The sequence below is a fragment of the Myiozetetes cayanensis genome, unplaced genomic scaffold, assembly GCF_022539395.1.
Source record: "Myiozetetes cayanensis isolate MyiCay16 unplaced genomic scaffold, myiCay2020 scf34, whole genome shotgun sequence".
Lineage (NCBI taxonomy): Eukaryota > Metazoa > Chordata > Aves > Passeriformes > Tyrannidae > Myiozetetes > Myiozetetes cayanensis.
Window position 1 is genome coordinate 2,400,351 of NW_026087566.1, and position 18,227 is coordinate 2,418,577.

At 54.3% G+C, this 18,227-nt stretch overlaps 2 protein-coding genes across 2 annotated transcripts; one reads left to right on the forward strand and one right to left on the reverse strand.

The window, feature by feature from the left end:
- Positions 1-4,777: 4,777 nt before the first annotated feature.
- On the forward strand, positions 4,778-12,224 carry VAT1 (vesicle amine transport 1). Its single transcript, XM_050327726.1, has 6 exons — positions 4,778-5,129; positions 5,958-6,165; positions 6,499-6,669; positions 6,758-6,847; positions 7,753-7,994; positions 8,722-12,224. The coding sequence occupies exons 1-6, from the start codon at positions 4,809-4,811 to the stop codon at positions 8,821-8,823; spliced, it is 1,134 nt and encodes a 377-aa protein (XP_050183683.1). The 5' UTR covers positions 4,778-4,808; the 3' UTR covers positions 8,824-12,224.
- A 278-nt stretch (positions 12,225-12,502) lies between these two features.
- On the reverse strand, positions 12,503-18,012 carry LOC126646337 (uncharacterized). The gene is made up of 5 exons (XM_050327594.1): positions 17,823-18,012; positions 17,597-17,700; positions 13,796-16,681; positions 13,221-13,429; positions 12,503-13,013 (listed from the first exon to the last, which is right to left on the reverse strand). Exons 1-5 carry the CDS (start codon positions 17,998-18,000, stop codon positions 12,944-12,946), a joined length of 3,447 nt encoding a protein of 1,148 aa, XP_050183551.1. The 5' UTR covers positions 18,001-18,012; the 3' UTR covers positions 12,503-12,943.
- Positions 18,013-18,227: the final 215 nt, after the last annotated feature.

The window sequence follows — 18,227 nt, forward strand, 5'->3', positions numbered from 1 at the left end:
GGCAAACAGGAATTCAGGTCCCTCCTCATCCTCACATACCAGAGAAGACCTGAGAGCCGAGTGGATGAGGTGGTTGGAGGGGATGAGGCAGTCCTGGAATCCCAGTAACTCCTGTCCTCACCTGGTCTCATTCCTGCATTTTGTGGTCTGGGAAACGGCTCAGTCAGTTCCTCCTTCTGCAGCTTTGCAATGGGTTTTGCTGCAGCATCTCCATGCCTCCCAGTCTTGCCTTAAGCTTTAAAGATTATGAGTGACTGTCTTGTTTCCTTCCACCCTCCCTGAGGAAAGGAGCCTGAGCTGTGACAGGTTTTGTAAGACCTGAGGAGGAAGAGGGGGGTTTGCCTTCTTACCTGTGTACATGTTGCTCCATTTTTATGTGGAAGAATGGAAAGAAGAATTCATTGTCTTGTGACTGCAGGTAAAGAAAGGAGTGCTGGGTGGCCACTGGTGTCACCTGGAGTGAGCTCTTCCCCTGGCCAATGTCCTTTCTGACAGCCCTTCACCATTTTTCTCAGTAGGAATTAGGTTTTTGCTCCCAACAGATTGTTGTCCCCCTGCTTCAGTGGAAGCAGAGAAACTCTCTGCAGGGAATACTCGGGCCTTTGCAAACCTGACAGCTACATTTGCCTTCCCCAGGGAGGGGCAGTACTTGCTGCCCTTGCTCAGAGCCACTGGGGCAGCATCACCGCTGAGCCTCACATCCCCTTAGGTGCAGAGCACCTTTTGGCAGGACACTTGCAGGCCACGTTCAAAAACCCATCAGCACGGTGTGAATTGTCTGAGCAGGCTGCAGAGACATGCTGTGACTGTCACTGCGTATGGAGAGGCGACAGATGGCTCTCACACATTTACTCCTGAAAATACTTCTCCAGTGGTTAGACTCTCCCTTGCTGATCCACGTTCTCAGGGGTCTTAATTGCTATTATGAATTAACTTTATTGGGTTATATTTGTGCCGTTTCCTTTACAAAGAAACTGGAAGACATCTTCAGGCCCTGCGTTGGGAAAAGGTGCTGGGAGAAACCACCCTTTGGCAGAAACCAAAGGACCTGCAGCCTGAAACCTGGAGCCTGTGACATCATGTTCTCCTGCACAAAGCCCCAGAGCTTGGTCCTTTACAGCCAATCACAGGCCCTGGACATAATTTCAGATGTGGTGAGCAGGTGAAATGTATTGAGCAAACCATGTCCTGTACTCTGTTGCATGGGTGTGGTCCCTGCAAGGTGCACACGTACACCTGGTGAGAGGTGCACAAGTGTCACCCTGGGAACACAGAAAAAAAGCTCCTGTTCATCACATCATGCAGCGACCATTTCCTGGATTTTTATGATGTGTGTATTATTCCATCTTTTTGGACTTGTCATATATGTTAAAGAGCTAGAAACCTTCCAGGCCAGGCTGCAGAGTATTACTAACTGTGAACACTCAAAGTTAAATCATTAAGTGGTGTGTTATTTGATGGTTTCCCCTAAAAGATAAAGAGGTGGAAGAGCAGTAGAGTTTGAACACATGCAGCAAAAAGATACAAATCAGCAGCAATTAGGAAGGTTAAAAAAAGAAACAGGAAAAAATCTCAGCCAAATCCCTTTTCATGTGTCCAGCCTGTTTACATTCTGGGCTAGAATAGTGCTGATCTGACTCACTGCTGGCATTAATGAAGTTTGCACCTCTGGGTGAGCAATTTAATTTATCTCAGCAAGCCAAAGCTCATTATAACAGTCCATAAATGCTATCAGATGAAAGCAGCATCCTTCAGCAATCTCAGGGATTAAAGCAAGGAGGCATTCAGCTGCCAAGGCTTCTGCTGGAAAGACTGCAGTCAAAGCATGTGTGTTAGAGGCTGAGGAGGCACAATGTCTTCATTACTGCTGCAGATTGCCCTGTATCAAGACAGTGATCTGGACCCTGTGGAGGTGGGCAGCTTCCTTTTTCCCCCTTCTCTTTCTCCTTAGGGCTCATCTGGCCCAGTCAGTGATGCAGAGAAAACCAGCTCCTGATGCAAGGCAAGGCCACGCTGCCATGTCCTGTGTGCTGTACCCCTGACAGCCACAGCGAGCACACTGAGGCAAGTCTGTGCATTTTCAGCAAGGTAAATAAAACACGCTGACAGATAACAGGCTTCTCACGGGTGCACAGCATACGGATGTGCTAAGCCTGTCATTTTTGGGGGACTATAATTGCCGGGAAATTATTGATGCCACGGTGGAAGGTTGAAGTTAAGGAGGAGGATCCTCATTTCACAAGATTTCCCCAAGGACCACAGCGGAGAAGGTGCCTGCCCTCCAGAGGCAGGCAGGGTGGGATGCTGCTCCGTGCACACCTGGAAAGCAGCCCCGTGCCAGCTGTGCCGTTTGCTCACGCTGCACATCCACAGCCTCTGCTGCCGGCGCTGTGCAGAGGAAAAGGCTGGAGCAGCTGCAGCCCCGTGTGCTGTGAGGATAATGCTCTGTGCTGGGAGGATTTCTTCAGCCTGCTGCCAGCGTGAGGAATGAGCCACCATTCCCTGAGCTTCAGTTACCACTTGACAACCATCCCCGTTGTCTCTGTGATCAAAACGGCAGCGCAGGGAACTGTGGCTGTGAGTGGCAGGTGTGTCTGAGGGGTTGTGTCAGATCTCTTCCACCTGCTGCTCTACCTGTCAAATCTAAATGTAATTTACTGTGATACAGGCACAGTGTCACCCAGGAGGCACAGCTTTCCTGGTACGTGTGATGCAACTGGGACATCTTGTCTGTGTCTGCCTCTCTGTGCTTCCCAACACTGCCGATACAGGTGAGGAAAACACGGAACAGAGGCAGAAGGAATCTTTCTCTTGAGTTGCCAACAAACCCAGATAGATAGATTGACTTCAACACTTTCTGGGGATGTGCCATGTCTGGCAGCAAGACTCTGGCCCCCAGTGGGGTCTCAGGCAGCCTTACCATGTGAGGGAAGGCTTTTGTGGGCCTGGGCCTCTGAGATTCTATCCTGAGAGAGCCCTGGGAGCAGGCACAGGCAGCTGCCTTCTGACCAGCAAACTGCTGCCAGGCTTTTGTATCTCCTGCCTGTTCATTGTTCCAATGCCCTTGAGAGCAGAGGAGAAGAACTGCTAGAGCCCTGCGTAGAAATAAAGGGAGGTGTAACAAAGGACCAGGCAAGGAAGCTGGCACTGCTCCAGCTGTGGCACATCCCCCTCAGCCCCTCTCAGGGGATCAGGGAGAGCAGCAGGAGGCTGCAGGAAAGAGCAGGACAGCAGCTCAGGGGGAGGTGCAGGGCTGCTGGAATAGCTGAGTGTCCAGCAGAGGAAGAATGAGAAAAATTACCTCAGTGGCCTGTGCTCACCTCTGGCTGCAAATCACAAGTCAGCACCATTCAGAAGGGCCCAGCACGTGTGCAGCGAAAGCTCACATTTGGAGAGCTTGCTGGAAAACGGGCTGGAGCAGTGAGCATCAATTCCACTGAGAAAACGAGTTTTCTCTGGCTAATGCTCCCTTGGCCATGGCCAGCCACTGTGCTGTGCTGGGGATCACAGTTCTGCAAGCCCTGAGTGTGCCAGCCGTGTATGCCTGGCCCATGCCCGCACACCAGCACCTCCCTGTCCACTTTGCAGAATGTCAGCACCTCCCTGCCCGCTCCCCAAAACAGCAGCACTTTGCTCACAACAGCTCCAAAGCAGCAGTGAGCCAGAACTGACCTTAAACCTGCCACTTCAAGTCAGAAAGCCACCTCAGCAGGACGCAGAGGGAAAAGGGTAAAGATAACAAGGAAAAATGTTACTACTGAGCTGATAAGGAAGGCTTGACTCAGAAACACAAAAGAGACAAAGGCAGGAAGATCGTCCTGCCCAACAACAGAGATTTGCCACTGTGCAGAAATGTCCCAGCCCTGTCCAGTCTGCTCCAGAGCTGCACACAGCAGGAGCAGTCTTGCAGAAGAGGAATCTTACTTCCCAAACCCACTGCCTTCATCTACTGCTCTCAGCCTCTTCTGGCTGGGGGTCATGCCCTGATCTCTGGGGTTTGTAGGGGCTCCCTCCAGGCCAGCATGTTTCATCCATCATAAGAGCCCTGACAACGGTGAAAATAAATCACTAAAAGAAGAGAACCCACAAAAGCTCCTAGGAAGAGCAGTAGAAGACAGAGAATTGTGCTTTGACTGCTTCCTCCTAATTTGGGGTGTGAGAGACGCCCAGACATATGGAAGGTGCATCTGTATTTCTCAGGGCTGAGCAACAGCGAAAGGTAAAGCTGGACTGTGGTCCTGTCGTGCAACTGGACATGAGTCTCCTCCTTGTTCCCACTGCAGCCACCCAAACACGCATAAATCTGCCACACAGCAGAGCCAGACGATGAGCAGCCTGCCCCAGGCTCTGCCCTCCTCTCTGCTTTCCTGCCTTTGTGCTCTGCTTCCTGAGCAACCCCAGCTGCCAGCACTCCCGGGGCCAGCCCAGCCCGGAGCGCGGCCCCGCAGGGCAGTTAGAAATTGTAGAAATAACTCAGGGAGATGATGCTCCGGTAAAACTGCCGCTTCAGTGTTGCCCCCAGGAAGGGGATGCGAGCACTGCGTTTGCTCGGGTAAGGAATCATTTAGCGGAACAAAAAAAGTGGAAAGAACATAAAAAGAAAAAAAAAAAAAAAAAAAAAAAAAAAAAAAAGGTGGTGTAGAGGACGGGCCGGGGGCCGGGGCCCGGCTCGGGGGGGCGGACCGGGACAGCCCCGCCCGCCGCCGCCGCCGCTCCGCGCTGCCCGCTCCGCCCCGCGGCCGCGCCCGGCTCTTCCCCGCCCGCCGCCGCCGCTGCCCGCAGAGTCGTTCCTGCCGCTCCGCTCCGCCATGTCCACCGAGCCGGCCTCCGCCGCCCCCAAGCAGGCCCCCGGCCCCAACCCGCCGGCGGGCGGCGGGGAGGCTGCCGAGCACCGGGCGCTGGTGCTGACGGGCTTCGGCGGCTACGAGAAGCTGAAGGTGCAGGCGCGGCGCGGCGCCAGCCCGCGGCCCGGGGAGGTCTCCGTGAGCGTCCGCGCCTGCGGCCTCAACTTCGCCGACGTGATGGCGCGGCAGGGCGTGTACGACCGGCTGCCGTCGCCGCCCGTGTGCCCCGGCATGGAGTGCGCCGGCACCGTCCGCGCCGTCGGCGAAGGCGTCCGCAACCCACAGGTGAGGGCGGTCCCGCGGCCCCGCCGCGCTGCGGGCTCCCGTCCCGCCCGGCCCCGGCTGCTCCACCGGCGCGCTGGGAGCCGCCCCGGGGCCGGGGCTCCCCGTCGGTGCCGGGCGGGCCGGCTCCGGCAGCGCTCGGCCCGGTTCAGGGACCCGTCCGATGCCGCCCGCGGAGGCTCCGGCGGCGGACAAAGGCCCCGGACAAAGGCGAGGAATCCCCCCCGGACGGCCCTGCCCGTCCCGCTCGCTTCTGGACGGCGGAAGAGCCACCGCCCGCCCGACGAGCCGGGCTAAGGGGCTGGAGCCACGGGGAGGAGGGGAGGAGCTGGGAGCGGCCGTGTTCTTTAGACCCAGGAGGTTTTCCTAGGGTTGGACATGCATTTTCCAGGGTTGATGCTATTAAGCGTTACCCCAAGGCGTCTGCCTGTTGGCAGGATGATCCTTACAAGGGGCAGCAGTAATGTTCAGCAGTGTTCAGACTCCTGCTCCCAAATTGAGCAAGGAGGGCAGGACATGAACCTCATCCCTCTTGCCTCGTTAGGGGAAAGTTTGTTTGGGCAGCTGGCAGGCAGCACCCTGGGTACAAGCCAGAGCCTGGGATGCCTGCAGTCCCTCTGAGGTTCGTGGTGTGTGTCTCAGGCTGTGGTGAGAGGTGCTGTGCTGGAGTCTCCCGATGGGCAGATTGCATGCTGTGGGCTCCTGCAGTCCCTGCAGACCTCTGCACAGAGAACAGTGTGCATGCACTGGCCGTGGCATGCCAAGGGCAAGGCTGTGACAGCTTCTGCTAGCCTTGAGCTTGTTTTAGACCCGCTTGTCCTCTGAATTTAGGTTGGCGATAAGGTGATGGTCCTGGCTCTGTCAGGGCTCTGGCAAGAAGTGGTGAATGTGCCGGCCAGTCAGACTTTTCCAATGCCTGAGGGGATGAGCTTTGAGGAAGCAGCTGCTCTTCTTGTCAACTACATCACTGCCTACATGGTCCTGTTTGACTTTGGAAACCTGAGACCCAACCAGAGTGTCCTCATCCACATGGCTGCAGGTAAATAGTTCTTGACAGCCCGTGCTGAGACTCTTGGCCTCACCATGCAGTTTTCCAAACGGGTGGCGTGGGTAAGGAAGTGATCGTAATGGGGCTGGATTGACAGAATGTTACCTGGCAGAGATGCAGGCTTCATGCTGACCCCATTTCCCAGCAGCTAAGGTTGGTCTCTCCCAGTGTGTCCAAGGCAGCAACTTCACCAGGCAGAGCCTTTATTCTGCAGGCTGTTGCCAGTGCGAGATCAGTTCAAACAGGGATAATTTACCTATTCAGAGGCTTTTCTGACTGCTGGGACTGTCTGCTTCTTGAGTCTTTCTCGCTGCTGGTTTTCAGGTGGCGTGGGAACTGCTGCCATCCAGCTGTGCAAGACTGTAGAAAATGTAACCATTTTTGGCACAGCGTCTGCCTCCAAGCACGATTCACTCAGGGAGAGTGGAGTTGCTCACCCCATTGACTACCGAACGATGGATTATGCAGAGGAGGTGCGGAAAATCTCTCCCAAAGGTACTACGTGGTGGAGGGTTTCTGCGACTGCCCTGCATTCCTTTCAAGTGCAAAGAAACTTGTAGTTACTACCAATTCTCCCTTCTAGGTGTTGACATTGTCCTGGACCCGCTTGGAGGATCCGATACAGCCAAAGGCTTTAACCTGTTGAAGCCGATGGGCAAACTCATCACTTACGGTGCGTGTGAGCCCCGTGCCCGCTGCCAGGGCTTGTGCAGGGGGGACCAGGTGGTGGCAGGGTGGAATCCACGTGGGAATGCTTTATTTTGCTCCGTGCCTGTGCTGTCAGGGACCATTGCTGTTCCTGACTGCTCTGCCTGTTGTAGTCCTGTTATTTCATGAAGGTCTGCGGGATTCTTCCCCTGGGTGAGGCACTGAGGGGAGTGAGATCTGTGTCTTGTCCCCAGAGCTCTGGTTACAGGGCTCCAAGGCTCTTCCCTCCCATGGCAAGATCTCTCTTTGAGTGCAAGCCAGTGCCTGCAGGGGAAGCTGGAATGTCCTCAGGGAGGAACACAGGCACAGCTGCTTTGTCTACGCTGAGTTAATGCACAGCCTTGCTTTTCTTCTAGAGGATGTGTGGGTGATGAGGTTTGAGGCTACTGAATACTTATCTCTCCATTCCCCAGCTCTGGAACACTGTGATTTTGTCCCACAGACAAAGCCTTCACACAGTCTCCAGTGGTATTCCAGACACTTGCACCAGTGTGCTGCTCCTGTTGTTGCAGCCGTTGCAGTGTGTGACTCCCCTGAAGAAGCAGGGCTGTAGGAGAAGGGGAGAGCTGTCCTGCCAGCCTGGCTGGATAGCACTTGTAACCCTTTCTTGTCTCTGCCAGTACTCCAGTCTAGCTGCTGCTGCCGCCTTAGGAGGGATGAAGAAAGGAATTCTACATTTTTGCAGTATATACAAGTGCTGATAATCCAGATTCTGGATTATCACAGAGCCTCATGTGATGCAGTTCTCAACTCTGTCCATCACTGGGGAGTGAGTTGCTGTTCCCCTGTGCATTGTCTGAGCTGTTCCACGGGATGCCTGTTGCCTCTCGTGTTGTGTTCCAGCTCATCTGTGGCTTGCCTTCTTTTTAGGGGTAGCAAACCTGATCACTGGGCAAAAGAGGAACCTCATGGCTATGGCTAAAACCTGGTGGAACCAGTTCAGCATCAATGCCTTGCAGCTCCTACAACAAAACAAGGCAGTGTGTGGCTACTACCTGGGATGTATGCTTGAAGAAACTGAGCTTCTCAGAAGCGTTGTAGCCAAGCTGGTTAACCTGTACAGTCAAGGAAAAATCAAGCCTAAAGTCGACTCTGTATGGCCCTTTGATCAGGTGAGTCTGAGCTAACACACAGGCTGGCAGCCATTCAAGAGTGAGCACCTTGTTCATGGGGGGCTGAACTGCTGGAAATGTTTAACAGCCATCTGTTTGCAGACATTCATTGCCTTTTTCCTTTTAAGATAGTATGGGTGAGTAAAGGGGCTGGGCTCTTCTGCTCCAGTGCACAGAGCTGGGCAATGCCAGACAGTGTCCCTGTGGAGTAGGGCAGGTGCTCAGCTGTGCTCCATGGGCAGCAGCAACCAGGAAGGGGCTGCTTTGTGCATCAGACTGGAGTCTGCCACGAGTCTGCACCCTGTAATTAAGCAGACCAGATGGGAAGAACGTTGCTGCCCTTCCAAGAGTGAAAAAGAGCTCAGGCAGTGAAGCAGAATGAGGATGTTGGAAGGGAGCAGCAGGTTTTTCAGCAGCTCTGCTCGGTGGTGTTGCATGGATGTGTCCGGGCAAAGTCAGGCCCTTCCCTTGGAAATTTTATGCTGGGGCAGGACTTGCTGCAGGGGAGCAAAGAACAAAGATCAGTCAGTATTCATACCTGATACCTAGTCTTATGGAAAGGCTTAAGGAAAACTTTGATTCCTTGCCTGGCACTTGCTTGGACTGCAGGGAAAGGTGCCTCTGAGTTATCCCTTAGACTGGCCTGGGTGGACTGAGGGGCCCAGGAGGGGCATGGATGCACTGTGCAGAGTGGGTGGGGATCTCACCAGATTCCTTTTGCTTCCAGGTGGGAGAGGCCATGAGGCAGTTGCAAGAAAAGAAGAATGTTGGAAAAGTCATCCTGGTTCCTGAAGCACCGAAGGAAGAATCCAAAAAGGCAGAGAACTAAAGAAAAGAGATGTATGCAGATTATGAATTCATGATTTAACTCCCTGATCTCTTTGGGACCTGAAAATGGACAGATCAGTAGCTTCCATCTTCACCAGTACAAGAACATCATGGTTATCATTCAGATGAGGTTTGCATGCTCTTGTTGTGACTGACCCTTTGCCAGATATGCCTCGTGCTCTCTCTTCTGAAGGCTGTTTATTTTGTACTGTTTTCTAATCGCTTGTTTCTCTACTGAATTTCCAAACTAACCTTACTTTTTCCACAGTGCAGCTGAAGCTTCCGGGCAGTTGGTGACTTAACAACTGCACAGCCTGTCACTGTAAAGTCATGGCGCAATCTGCTCTAGCAACTGCCAAGTATCTCTGCAGAAACTGAGCCCTGATGAAGTGTCACCTTTGCGAAGCCTGTTCAGCAGAGAACTGGCCAAACGTAGGGTGTTTCCTCCACAACCAAAGGAAAGCACAGCTGGCCTAGTTTAATTCAAGCAGGGGTTTCTCTTCTGTTCACACTAGCCCTGCTCTTTCCCCTCTGCTTTTGTAGGCCACTAACACAGTCAGATAGTAACAACTCACGTTACCTTTGCCTCGACCATCCTGGCAATTTGGAGTCTGTGGCATTCCACGTTTCATTTGCAGTTACTTCTCTTTACAGTCAGCAAATACTCTGACAGGCTGAGCTGGGCTGTGTCTGAATACAGAAAAAAAAGTTTCAATTAGGTAACTCGATCTTGTCCATTTTCTATTTCCAAACTGGACAGAGAGATCTGAACCGTGCCTGATTCTTGGAGACCGTAAGGACTCGACTGTGTCAAACGACCGGAACAATTGATGTTGGCTCTGCGCTTTGTTATCTTGGGCTCCAAGTTGGTATTGCTAAGGCTAAACTTCACCCTCCTGTTTGGGTTTCCAAGGGCTGCAGGGTTGAATTGGACTTCATCGAGATGGGAACACTCACACCAGCTTGGGGTTCAGTGCTGCAGTAGGGCTTGACCCTTCTTCTCGTGGATCTTTGACTCTTGGGACCCTTGGGCTCTCTTCCAGCACTGAGGGTTTAGGAGCTGCCCGTGGTGTTCCTCCTATAGCAGAACTTTGTTTCTCTTCTGCTTTTCTTCTGTGCATTTGAAAATAGAGCTGTGCAGAGAACCAGACCCAGTTCTGTGAGCACCTTGAGTCCTGGGTGGTGCTTCCTACTGGACCCTGCTTGTAGTCCCAGGCAACTCTGGTGCTGCTGGTACTTGCTTTGAGGCTTTGTCATGGACTGTAGGTGCTGTGGGCTTTTGGGCTTCATGTTGGTTATGAAAAGGTAAACCCGAGGGCACCAAGAAGGGCTGCTCATCACGGAAGAACTCAGGCTCCAGGAGCAAAACCTTGCTTAACCAACCCCCAGGGCAGGGCCCAGGGCCCAAGGGGGAGGGCAGGTGCCTGCTGGGTGCAGGGCCCCGCATGCAGCCCTCCTGGTCCATGAGAGAGCCCATGCAGGGCTGGGGTCCTGTGCAGGGGAGGAGTGTGGCTTCTTCCTCAGCCTGCTCTGTCCTGTCCATCAGGTGCTTGGGCTCAGTCCAGATGTTCTTTAGAAATGCGTAGGCACGGCTTACCTGGCTATTTTAAATATTGAAACAACCCTCTTCCCTACCACCTCAGAGGAGTGCTGGAGCCCTCTCACAGATCCTTGTCAGTTCATCTCTTGAACTTCATAAATATGGGCTGATGGAACTCGCAAGCACAACTTCTTATCTGTCTGAATCCAAAATCTTGCTGCTTCTTTCAGTCTGCCCTGTCATGCTAATTTAGATTAAATCCAACAGTGTTTAATGCTGCTTTACTAAGTCTGACAACAGGACTGTCCAAATTGCTGAAACGGAAAGTCTGGACCTGTTCCTCTGAGAAACTAGACCTCACCTTGGTGACAGAGCAGCGTGCTCAAATGGCACACAACCCTGCACATCTTCAGGTTCTACTCACTGGTGAAAAGGAAAAAACTATCCCAGTGTGTTTCACAGTAGCATCCTCTCCCTGCTTTACTCTTGGGTCAAGCACGTGCTCAGTGCCTTACGTGGGTGGCCTTGGGTTGGGTGGTGTGGCCCAGGGGCCTCACAGGCTCCCTGACCCACAGGAAACAGCCTCTCAGTGCCTTTTGCTGCATGACTAGGAAGTCACTGGGGCCTTTTCCATTCTGGCCGGATATATTGCCAAAATCCTGTTTTGACTCTTGCTGGCTCTCTTTTGTAAACACTGGTGATGTCACTGGACTTTCTGTGAATAAGCCGTACTCTTCCCGGGTGTTCCAGCCTTTCCAGGGCTGTCCTGGTGGTTCTGTGCTCCCCAGTCCAGAAGACCTGTTGTAGAGTCCACCTTGTCTCCTCCAGGTTGGCAGTTTGGCTCCTGGCAGTCCTGGGGTGAGGCTTTATCTGCTGCCCTAGCCTTGGCTCTCTGGGAACAATCCCTGTTCCAGAGTCTCTCCGGGTTTCTGCTCACGTGTCTTCTGCATACAAATTCCTGAAGCCTTTATCAGGGCAGGAACAATGCCAAGCAGTTACTGTTCCTTAGAGTTCAGCACTGGCTGTTTTGTGTCCCTTGGTAGCAACAGTGTTTTCTACAGAAAAACCAAGATTAAATGTAACCTTGCTTTCCTCTGCCCTGCTCAATGCCCTCCCCTAGGTGGGTGCTGTTGCTTGTTTTTTGGGTTTTGGTTTTTAACTTTTTTTTTTTTTATGGGATAGCAAGTATAGAACCTACATAAAACAACTTCAAGGGTCTTAATCAGGTTAACCAGCAGGTTTGTATACTAAGGACCAAAGCAAAAAACCAAAAACAAACCCTAGCATAAAAATCATTCCACTCAATGTTGCTTGTTTAGGGCAAAGTTGTGCTACTGAGGGACTGGGAGATCCCTGTGCTTAATCACGTGTGCCATTCCAGCTATCAGAAGTGCAATTTAATGTTTATTTTACTGATTGTCCGACTCCAAGGTTCTGCCATGAGGAGTACAAGTGGGAAGTGTGAGTAAGGAGTCGATGAGCAGAGGAGGGGTCCCCGGCCCTGCCTGCCACAGTCTCTGGTGTGCTGAGCCCTCGTGATGGCAAAGTGTGACTGGCAAGTAGTACATGAGCATGATGTGAAACACATTAGACTCTGAGTGAGCCTCTTACAACATACGGTGTGGTCTGTACTGCGTGAGTCATGTTGATTTGCAGATCCGTGATACGAGTGACGCTCACCCTACAGACACGTGGAAAATCTCTGTTTAAAAATATCTATTCTGCTTTGTGCGTGTAACCAAGTTGGACAGAAAGCAAGCGTGCCCCTGATGTTTACATGATTATGTGTAATGCTCCTCTCTCAAATGTTACCATATGCCTTATGTGTTTCAAATGGTAATTAAAAGCATAACAAAACCGTCCATAGTACACTGCTCAGGTTTCTGTTGGCATGAACCTCTGCCCTCAGCTTGGCCTCTGGACAGGTTCAGCTGATAAACTGTAACTCCCAGCATGAGGAGATGCCTCTGCTCTGAAAGACAACTGTTAATTGTTGCTCCTAAGGCGCTGTTCTGGAAGGCAGCTATGGTGATTTTTGTCTGTGGAGCCCTTAGCTGAGCTCTGCCCTTTGTGTCTGAGGTATCTCTGTAGCCAGCCTGGGCTGAGGGTAAGACAAGCCATGAACAACCACTACCAAACGTGAGAATAAATCCTTTTTATTTGCGTTTCTCCACTGTAGAGACTGTCCCTGGGAGGCAGCTGTTGCAGGTGCTGAAAGCTGTTAATGTTCTCCCCAGGAGAGTACCAGGTCACCTGCTGGTCCCAGAGCAGGGGCTGGAGAGGAGCTGAAGCATGGGGCTGTCTGCTGAGGCATGAAGAGCTGACACTAATGACAGCTTATCTCTGGCCCTGGCTCTGGCAGCAGCTGAACTGGAACCTGCCTGCAGGAGGTGGAAGACACTTCCAGGAGCTGGGGCTGGACTGGGCACAGGCTCCTGCTAAGGTTTGGGTCACGCTGCTGAAAGCCACACAGGACTCATGGATTAACAGCTGCTTTTTCCTGAGCTGTCTCTATTAAGCTGCAGTTTTGTCAGCAGGAAGGGAAGGCGAAGCAAAGCCATGGGCTGTGTCCGTGGGAGTCTCATGCAATGCCCAGTTTCTTCAGAACTGCACGGACCTCCCGCAGGTACTGGGCGTCCGGGTAGCCGTTCCTGTGGAGCAGAGAGGGAAGGGCTGTAAATCCTGCTGATGTGCCCTGCAAGCTGAAGCAAAGCGAGGCACCAACTCTGCCGCTGCGGGAGCATGGAAGAGCCACCCCTGCCAGGATTTGTTGAGCTGGAGCCCGTGGTTCTCCTCCTCTTAATTGCTGAAAAAACCCCACAACCATACCCAGAAGCTTAGGATGAGATGGGCCATACCTGGCTTTGCCTCCACTCAAGGAGGTTTTGTGTGGGATAAGGCCCCACGTCACTCTTTCCTCTCCATTGCAGGACTTGATCTGGAATGTCAGTCCATGCTCAAATGCTTTCTTCAGCAGCAGTGCTGTCTTCTGCCCTTCCTTGTTGTCAGGCAGGAAGGCACAGAAATCTCCCCCTTTGTAAGACTGTCCTGGGCGAGGATCCCCAACCTTAGAACAGGAATAAGGCATTTTAAACAACGGCTGGAGTGCTGTGCCCCGGAGGGGACTTCTAAGGTTTGCACCAGCTTGAAAAATACACCACTGGCCATGGTCCCCAGGGGCTGATAGGCACTGTCAACTAAAACCAGATCACACTTGCTCCTCTTTAAAAGCAGCAAGCTGCTCCCAAACCTGGTGTGAAGCGTTTTGCCTTCCACAGGTCAACACCTCTGCTGCTCTCCACGTGAGGTAGGGAGATGGGGCTGCCCTTTCCCCCCAGCTACACAGACACACACTTGCCCTCACCCCAACCACCCTGACAGACCCCCTGAGTGTGCTGTGGCGGGCTGGGGAAGCCCCAGGGTGGGTACCTACCCCCTGCACGCCATCAGGGATACTGTAAGCAACTTGAAGCGTCAGGTCCCGATAGTAGCCGGGCAGGCTCTGAGACAGAGAGGAGATCTTGAATGTCCCCCGGATCTTGGGACTCCGGGCAGCTGAGGAGAAGCTGCAGCACGCTGGCTGCACGCTGTCTGCTGCAAAACACGTCCTGCACAAGGCATGGCCGCAGGGGCCCTGGCAGGTCACTCCTGAGCCCTGGCAGGCATCACAGTGGCCCGGAGGAATCGTGCCGCTTTCCTGCCCGAGGCTGGAGTCTCTTCTCTGCTGGGATGGGAGGTCGGGCTCCTCCTGCTCACTGCCCTTTGGGAGCTGCGCCCTTCCCTGGTCCCTGGGCTCTGCTGCAGGTGCCTGTTGGGTCCCAGCTGGTGGCAGCTCAGCAGCCGTGGCCCTGTACAGACATGTGGGCAGGGAGTGAGGAGCCCCCTCAGCTGCAGGGATTGGGGAGCGCAGCTGTCCCATCGCTTCATGGTGGCCTCCTCTGCTCTTGCCTTTGTCTCTTGCAAACTGGAATCTGTCTGGCAAAACCTGTTTTAGCCGGGTGATGTCAGGCTCCCCCAGGGACAATTTTGTCTTCAGCTGTTCCTGGGACTCCCTCAGACCAGCAGGACTTGGCTTATCCCCTGCAGCAGGGTTCAGCAGGCTGCTTCCTCCTTGCCCAGCCCCAGAATCAACACGGCCATTGGCCTCCTCTTGTCCCCTTGCCTGCTGGAACATCCAAGGACTGGGAGGCCTCTTTTCCTCGGTCTCTGGCACCCGGGAAGCCCTGGGCATATCAGTGGGAACTGCTTGATTGCTGATGTTCAGCTGCTGCAGGCGCATCTGGAGGGACTCCAGGCTGCTGGAAAGGGCTGCATCCAGCACCGTGTCCTGGCTTCTACTTGGCTGGATGACACTTGATTGCCCTGTGCTCTCTGGTCCTGGAGACATGGATGAAGACTTCAGGGCACAAAGCCCCCTGGAGGAAAACATGTGGAAGGCCTCAGTCACTCCTGGCAGCATTTCCTTGGGGAAGGCAAGATATAGCTTGTACTTGTCTTTGCGGAGTCCAACCTGGAGGGATTTTCCTCGCAGGAGGCTGCACAGTTCACTCAGGGCACTGTCATCTGGACCATCCACAGCAAGCTCCGAGTAGCTCAGACTCTGACACACCAGGTCAGGGCACTTCTGCACGAGAGCTTCCACCTGCCATTTAGCCTGGAAGAGCCTGCTCCTGTCCTCTGCCTGCAGCGTCAGCACTGTGCAGTCCCCGGCACGGCGCTCCGAGATCTGCACCTTTCCCCCCCTGCACAGCTCGTCGATGGTGACACGGCAGGCGTCTCTCAGGTAAGACCACTGCAGGAAGTCCAGGCTCATCTCCTCACTCACCCTGCTGCTGCCACTGTCCCGGGACTTGTCGCTTCCCTCTGACCTCGGCAGGGAGAAGCTGTTGGACCGGCGCAGCTGAGGCCTGGATGCAGAGGGTTTGGAGTCTAAAGCAGAAGAGGTCCTTGTCACATCAAAGGTGCTGCCAGCGAGGGAATGGTGCCCAATGGGACCTGAGCCTTTAGAGTCCCCAGGATGCTGTGAAGTGCTGTTTTCTTTGCCCCCAAGGGGCGACAGCACCTTGTGTCCCGGGAGCCTGACACCTCCTTCGACGTGGTCCTGTTCTGTGGAGTTGTTCTTCTGAGGCTCTGCTGCTGACCCCAGAACCTCACCTGTTGTAGGGACAGGAGGCTGATTCTTCTGGGTCACTGCTGTTGGGTCACTCAGACCAGGAGCATCTGATGATTGTTTCCTGGAAAGCTGCACCTGTCCCGCCGGGGGAGAGTCCTGATTCAGCAAGAGTCCTTGGCCAGCCTGAGACCTGTCAGCTTTCAGGGCACTGAAGTTGGCAGCTAGCTTAAGCTCACCTTTCAGCTCTGGCCTGCCTGAGTTGAGCCTTGTCACTGAGGAGTCCACAGGCACTTTGGGCAGATGTAGCAGAGCCTCTGTGGTGCTGGAGGCTGTGGGGCGTGAGGGCTGGTGGCTGCTCAGCACGTCAACCGTGCGTGCAGCACCTCTCCTGGTGATGGAATCCTGAAGGTACTGCTTGGCCTGGGACACATCGACGAGGTTTCCGATGAGGTAAATCTGCTTCACGTCCTCGTGGCAGAGCAGCTGGGGATACAGCTTCTGCAGGTCGCGTGTCAGAGCCCTGAGTGCCTGGCTGTCCATTCCCAGCCCTCTCTTGGAGAACTTCTCCTTGCGCAGGCTCACCTCCAGCTGATGGTAGAGCTGCTGCAGGGCCAGGCAGGCCTCTCTCAAGGCCTCCATGTCCCCAGACAGGCCTCCAGATGGCTGGAGGTACAATATGGTGATGCCATCGCTGCTGACATCCACCACGTCCACGCGATGCTGGCGCAGCACAGCTTGGTACTGGGCAGCGCAGAACCTCTGCATGTACAAGTAGATGTCCAAGTCCATCACTAGAGAAAAGTCCTCTGCCTGTTCAGCAGCTTCCCCATCCACTGGGCCCCGAGGTGATGGGACTTTAGCTGTCATTTCCCGCACCTGCTCCCAATTTGGCTGCTTTGCTGTCTCTTCTGCTGGCTCAGTGGAGTCAGGCACTTGCTGGTGATCGTGCATTCCCACCTCTTTGGCCCTGCCACTGGAACCTGGCAGGAGGATCTCCCCAGTGGCTTTGCTGCCGAGGTTCAGGCTGCCCAGCAGGTCCCTGCTGAAGGCCTGCAGCTCAGTGAACGGGCCCTGGACTGTGCAGTGTGTGTTTTTAGAATCGAAGTTGAACTGCACCTTGCTGTAGCCCTTGTGCAAGTCCCTCAGGAGGGTTTTGCCAGTGGGAAGCTTGCCATAGTCAATTGTCATGCACGCACGTATGAAGATCTGCAAGTAGATAGCAAGGGAGTGAGAGAGCAAGGACCAAAAATAACCCTCCCTCCAAGGCACAAGAGAAGGCAAGTGCACCTGGCCCCTGTATTATGACAGAAGAGATGACCAGTCCTCCATCTCTCTCCCTCAGCATCCAGCTTTCAAAGAGATGGAGCCTGACACAGGTAGGACTGAAAGACCCAGACCAAGCAACTCCTCAACCTTGTGCACTTGCCAAAAGCTTTCTGCAACCAAGGAATGAGAGGGGGAAGTCACACAGAGATGTGGCTGCATTTTCACCCACTGGGAGCTCTCCAAACAGCCCAAACCCAAGAAATCCACTATCATTTCTGCATCTGAAATGCAGTTGCCCTCCTGCCCTTTGCAGAACTTCATCTGGAGACTTTGAAGCAGTTCTGGCACCACAGGCTTGCAAAAAGGTCTGCAAGGCCACATTAATTCCCATGGCCTTGTTTTTGGGACTCAGACATGAAAATGTGAGACGTGGATACTGCTATAGTCTTTTGAAACTGGAGAAAGAGGTGAGAACACTCCATTGACTCCTAGACACCAGCATGTCGGTACCCTAAGCTTTCCTGAGGAGGAGAGAGGAACAATACACTGATGACATGGCAAAGACATAAACAGGATCCCCCATGTGGCACCAGATGGACTGGGGAAAAGTGCACTGTCCCTCCAGCCTGACTATTCTTCCTCTGACAGGCACAAATGCCAGATGACCAAGAGCACAGCCTGCCTGTGCTACTAGCATAGAAATTATTAATTTTTTTAATCCTCTTTTGAATACAAATAAAAATGGATTTAAGTGTAATTAAGCTGAAAGGAGAGAGCGAGGTCTCCCTGCCCGAGCTGTCTGCCAGGCACAGAGCCTGCCTGGAAGCAGCTGGAGCTGACGTGACCTCTGGGTACCTCATCGGGGCTCAGCTCCTCAGTGTGCGGGGTCACCTCCAGTGGGTACCGCATCCCTCCGATCGCCAGCACGTGGTCCTTCAGCTTCAGGATCCTCTGGGCCACTGGTGGGAAAAGCCATCCGAACGAACCTGCATCAGCCCAGCTGAGGGGCAGCAGCAGGGCTATGGGGACGGTGGGACAGGAGACGGAAGGACAGAGCCCCCGAGGGTCCCGCAGCCCTTACCTTCCGGCGCCTCGAAGGTGATGAGGCCGCAGGGCGGGGGCCCGGGCAGCACCCGCACCTCGGCGATGTCCCCGCCGCCGTTGCGGGAGCGCAGGAAGTGGATGGTCAGCTTGTCGGCCACCCTGTCTGGGGGCAGCTCGGCAGGGAGGCCCCGCACCCGCACCGTGCGGCCCGCCATGCCCGCGGGGCAGCGCCCGCGCCCTCGGGAAGCCCCCCGGGAGCCCCCCCGGCGGCTCCTCCGCTTCGCCGCCCCGGACCCTCGCCCGCCCCGTCACACCCCGGCTCTATGGCCCCTGCCCGGCCCCGGCCCCGCTCCGGCCTCGCCGCCGCGGGGAAACGAAAGCGAAAGCGGGGCCGCCCCGCCCAAGCCGGCACCTCCCCGGGCCCCGCGGGACAGCCCGGCCC

Bases quoted from the DNA above. Each gene is read 5' to 3' on its own strand.
- LOC126646337 (XM_050327594.1), bottom strand. From the start codon at position 18,000: ATGGCGGGCCGCACGGTGCGGGTGCGGGGCCTCCCTGCCGAGCTGCCC. The intron at 17,701-17,822 runs GTAAGGGCTGCG...TTTTCCCACCAG, and splicing joins CACCTTCGAGGCGCCGGAAG to TGGCCCAGAGGATCCTGAAG. The intron at 13,430-13,795 runs GTAGGTACCCAC...TCCTGTTCTAAG, and splicing joins TCCCTGATGGCGTGCAGGGG to GTTGGGGATCCTCGCCCAGG.
- VAT1 (XM_050327726.1), top strand. From the start codon at position 4,809: ATGTCCACCGAGCCGGCCTCCGCCGCCCCCAAGCAGGCCCCCGGCCCC. The intron at 6,670-6,757 runs GTACTACGTGGT...TCTCCCTTCTAG, and splicing joins GCGGAAAATCTCTCCCAAAG to GTGTTGACATTGTCCTGGAC. The intron at 7,995-8,721 runs GTGAGTCTGAGC...TTTTGCTTCCAG, and splicing joins CTGTATGGCCCTTTGATCAG to GTGGGAGAGGCCATGAGGCA.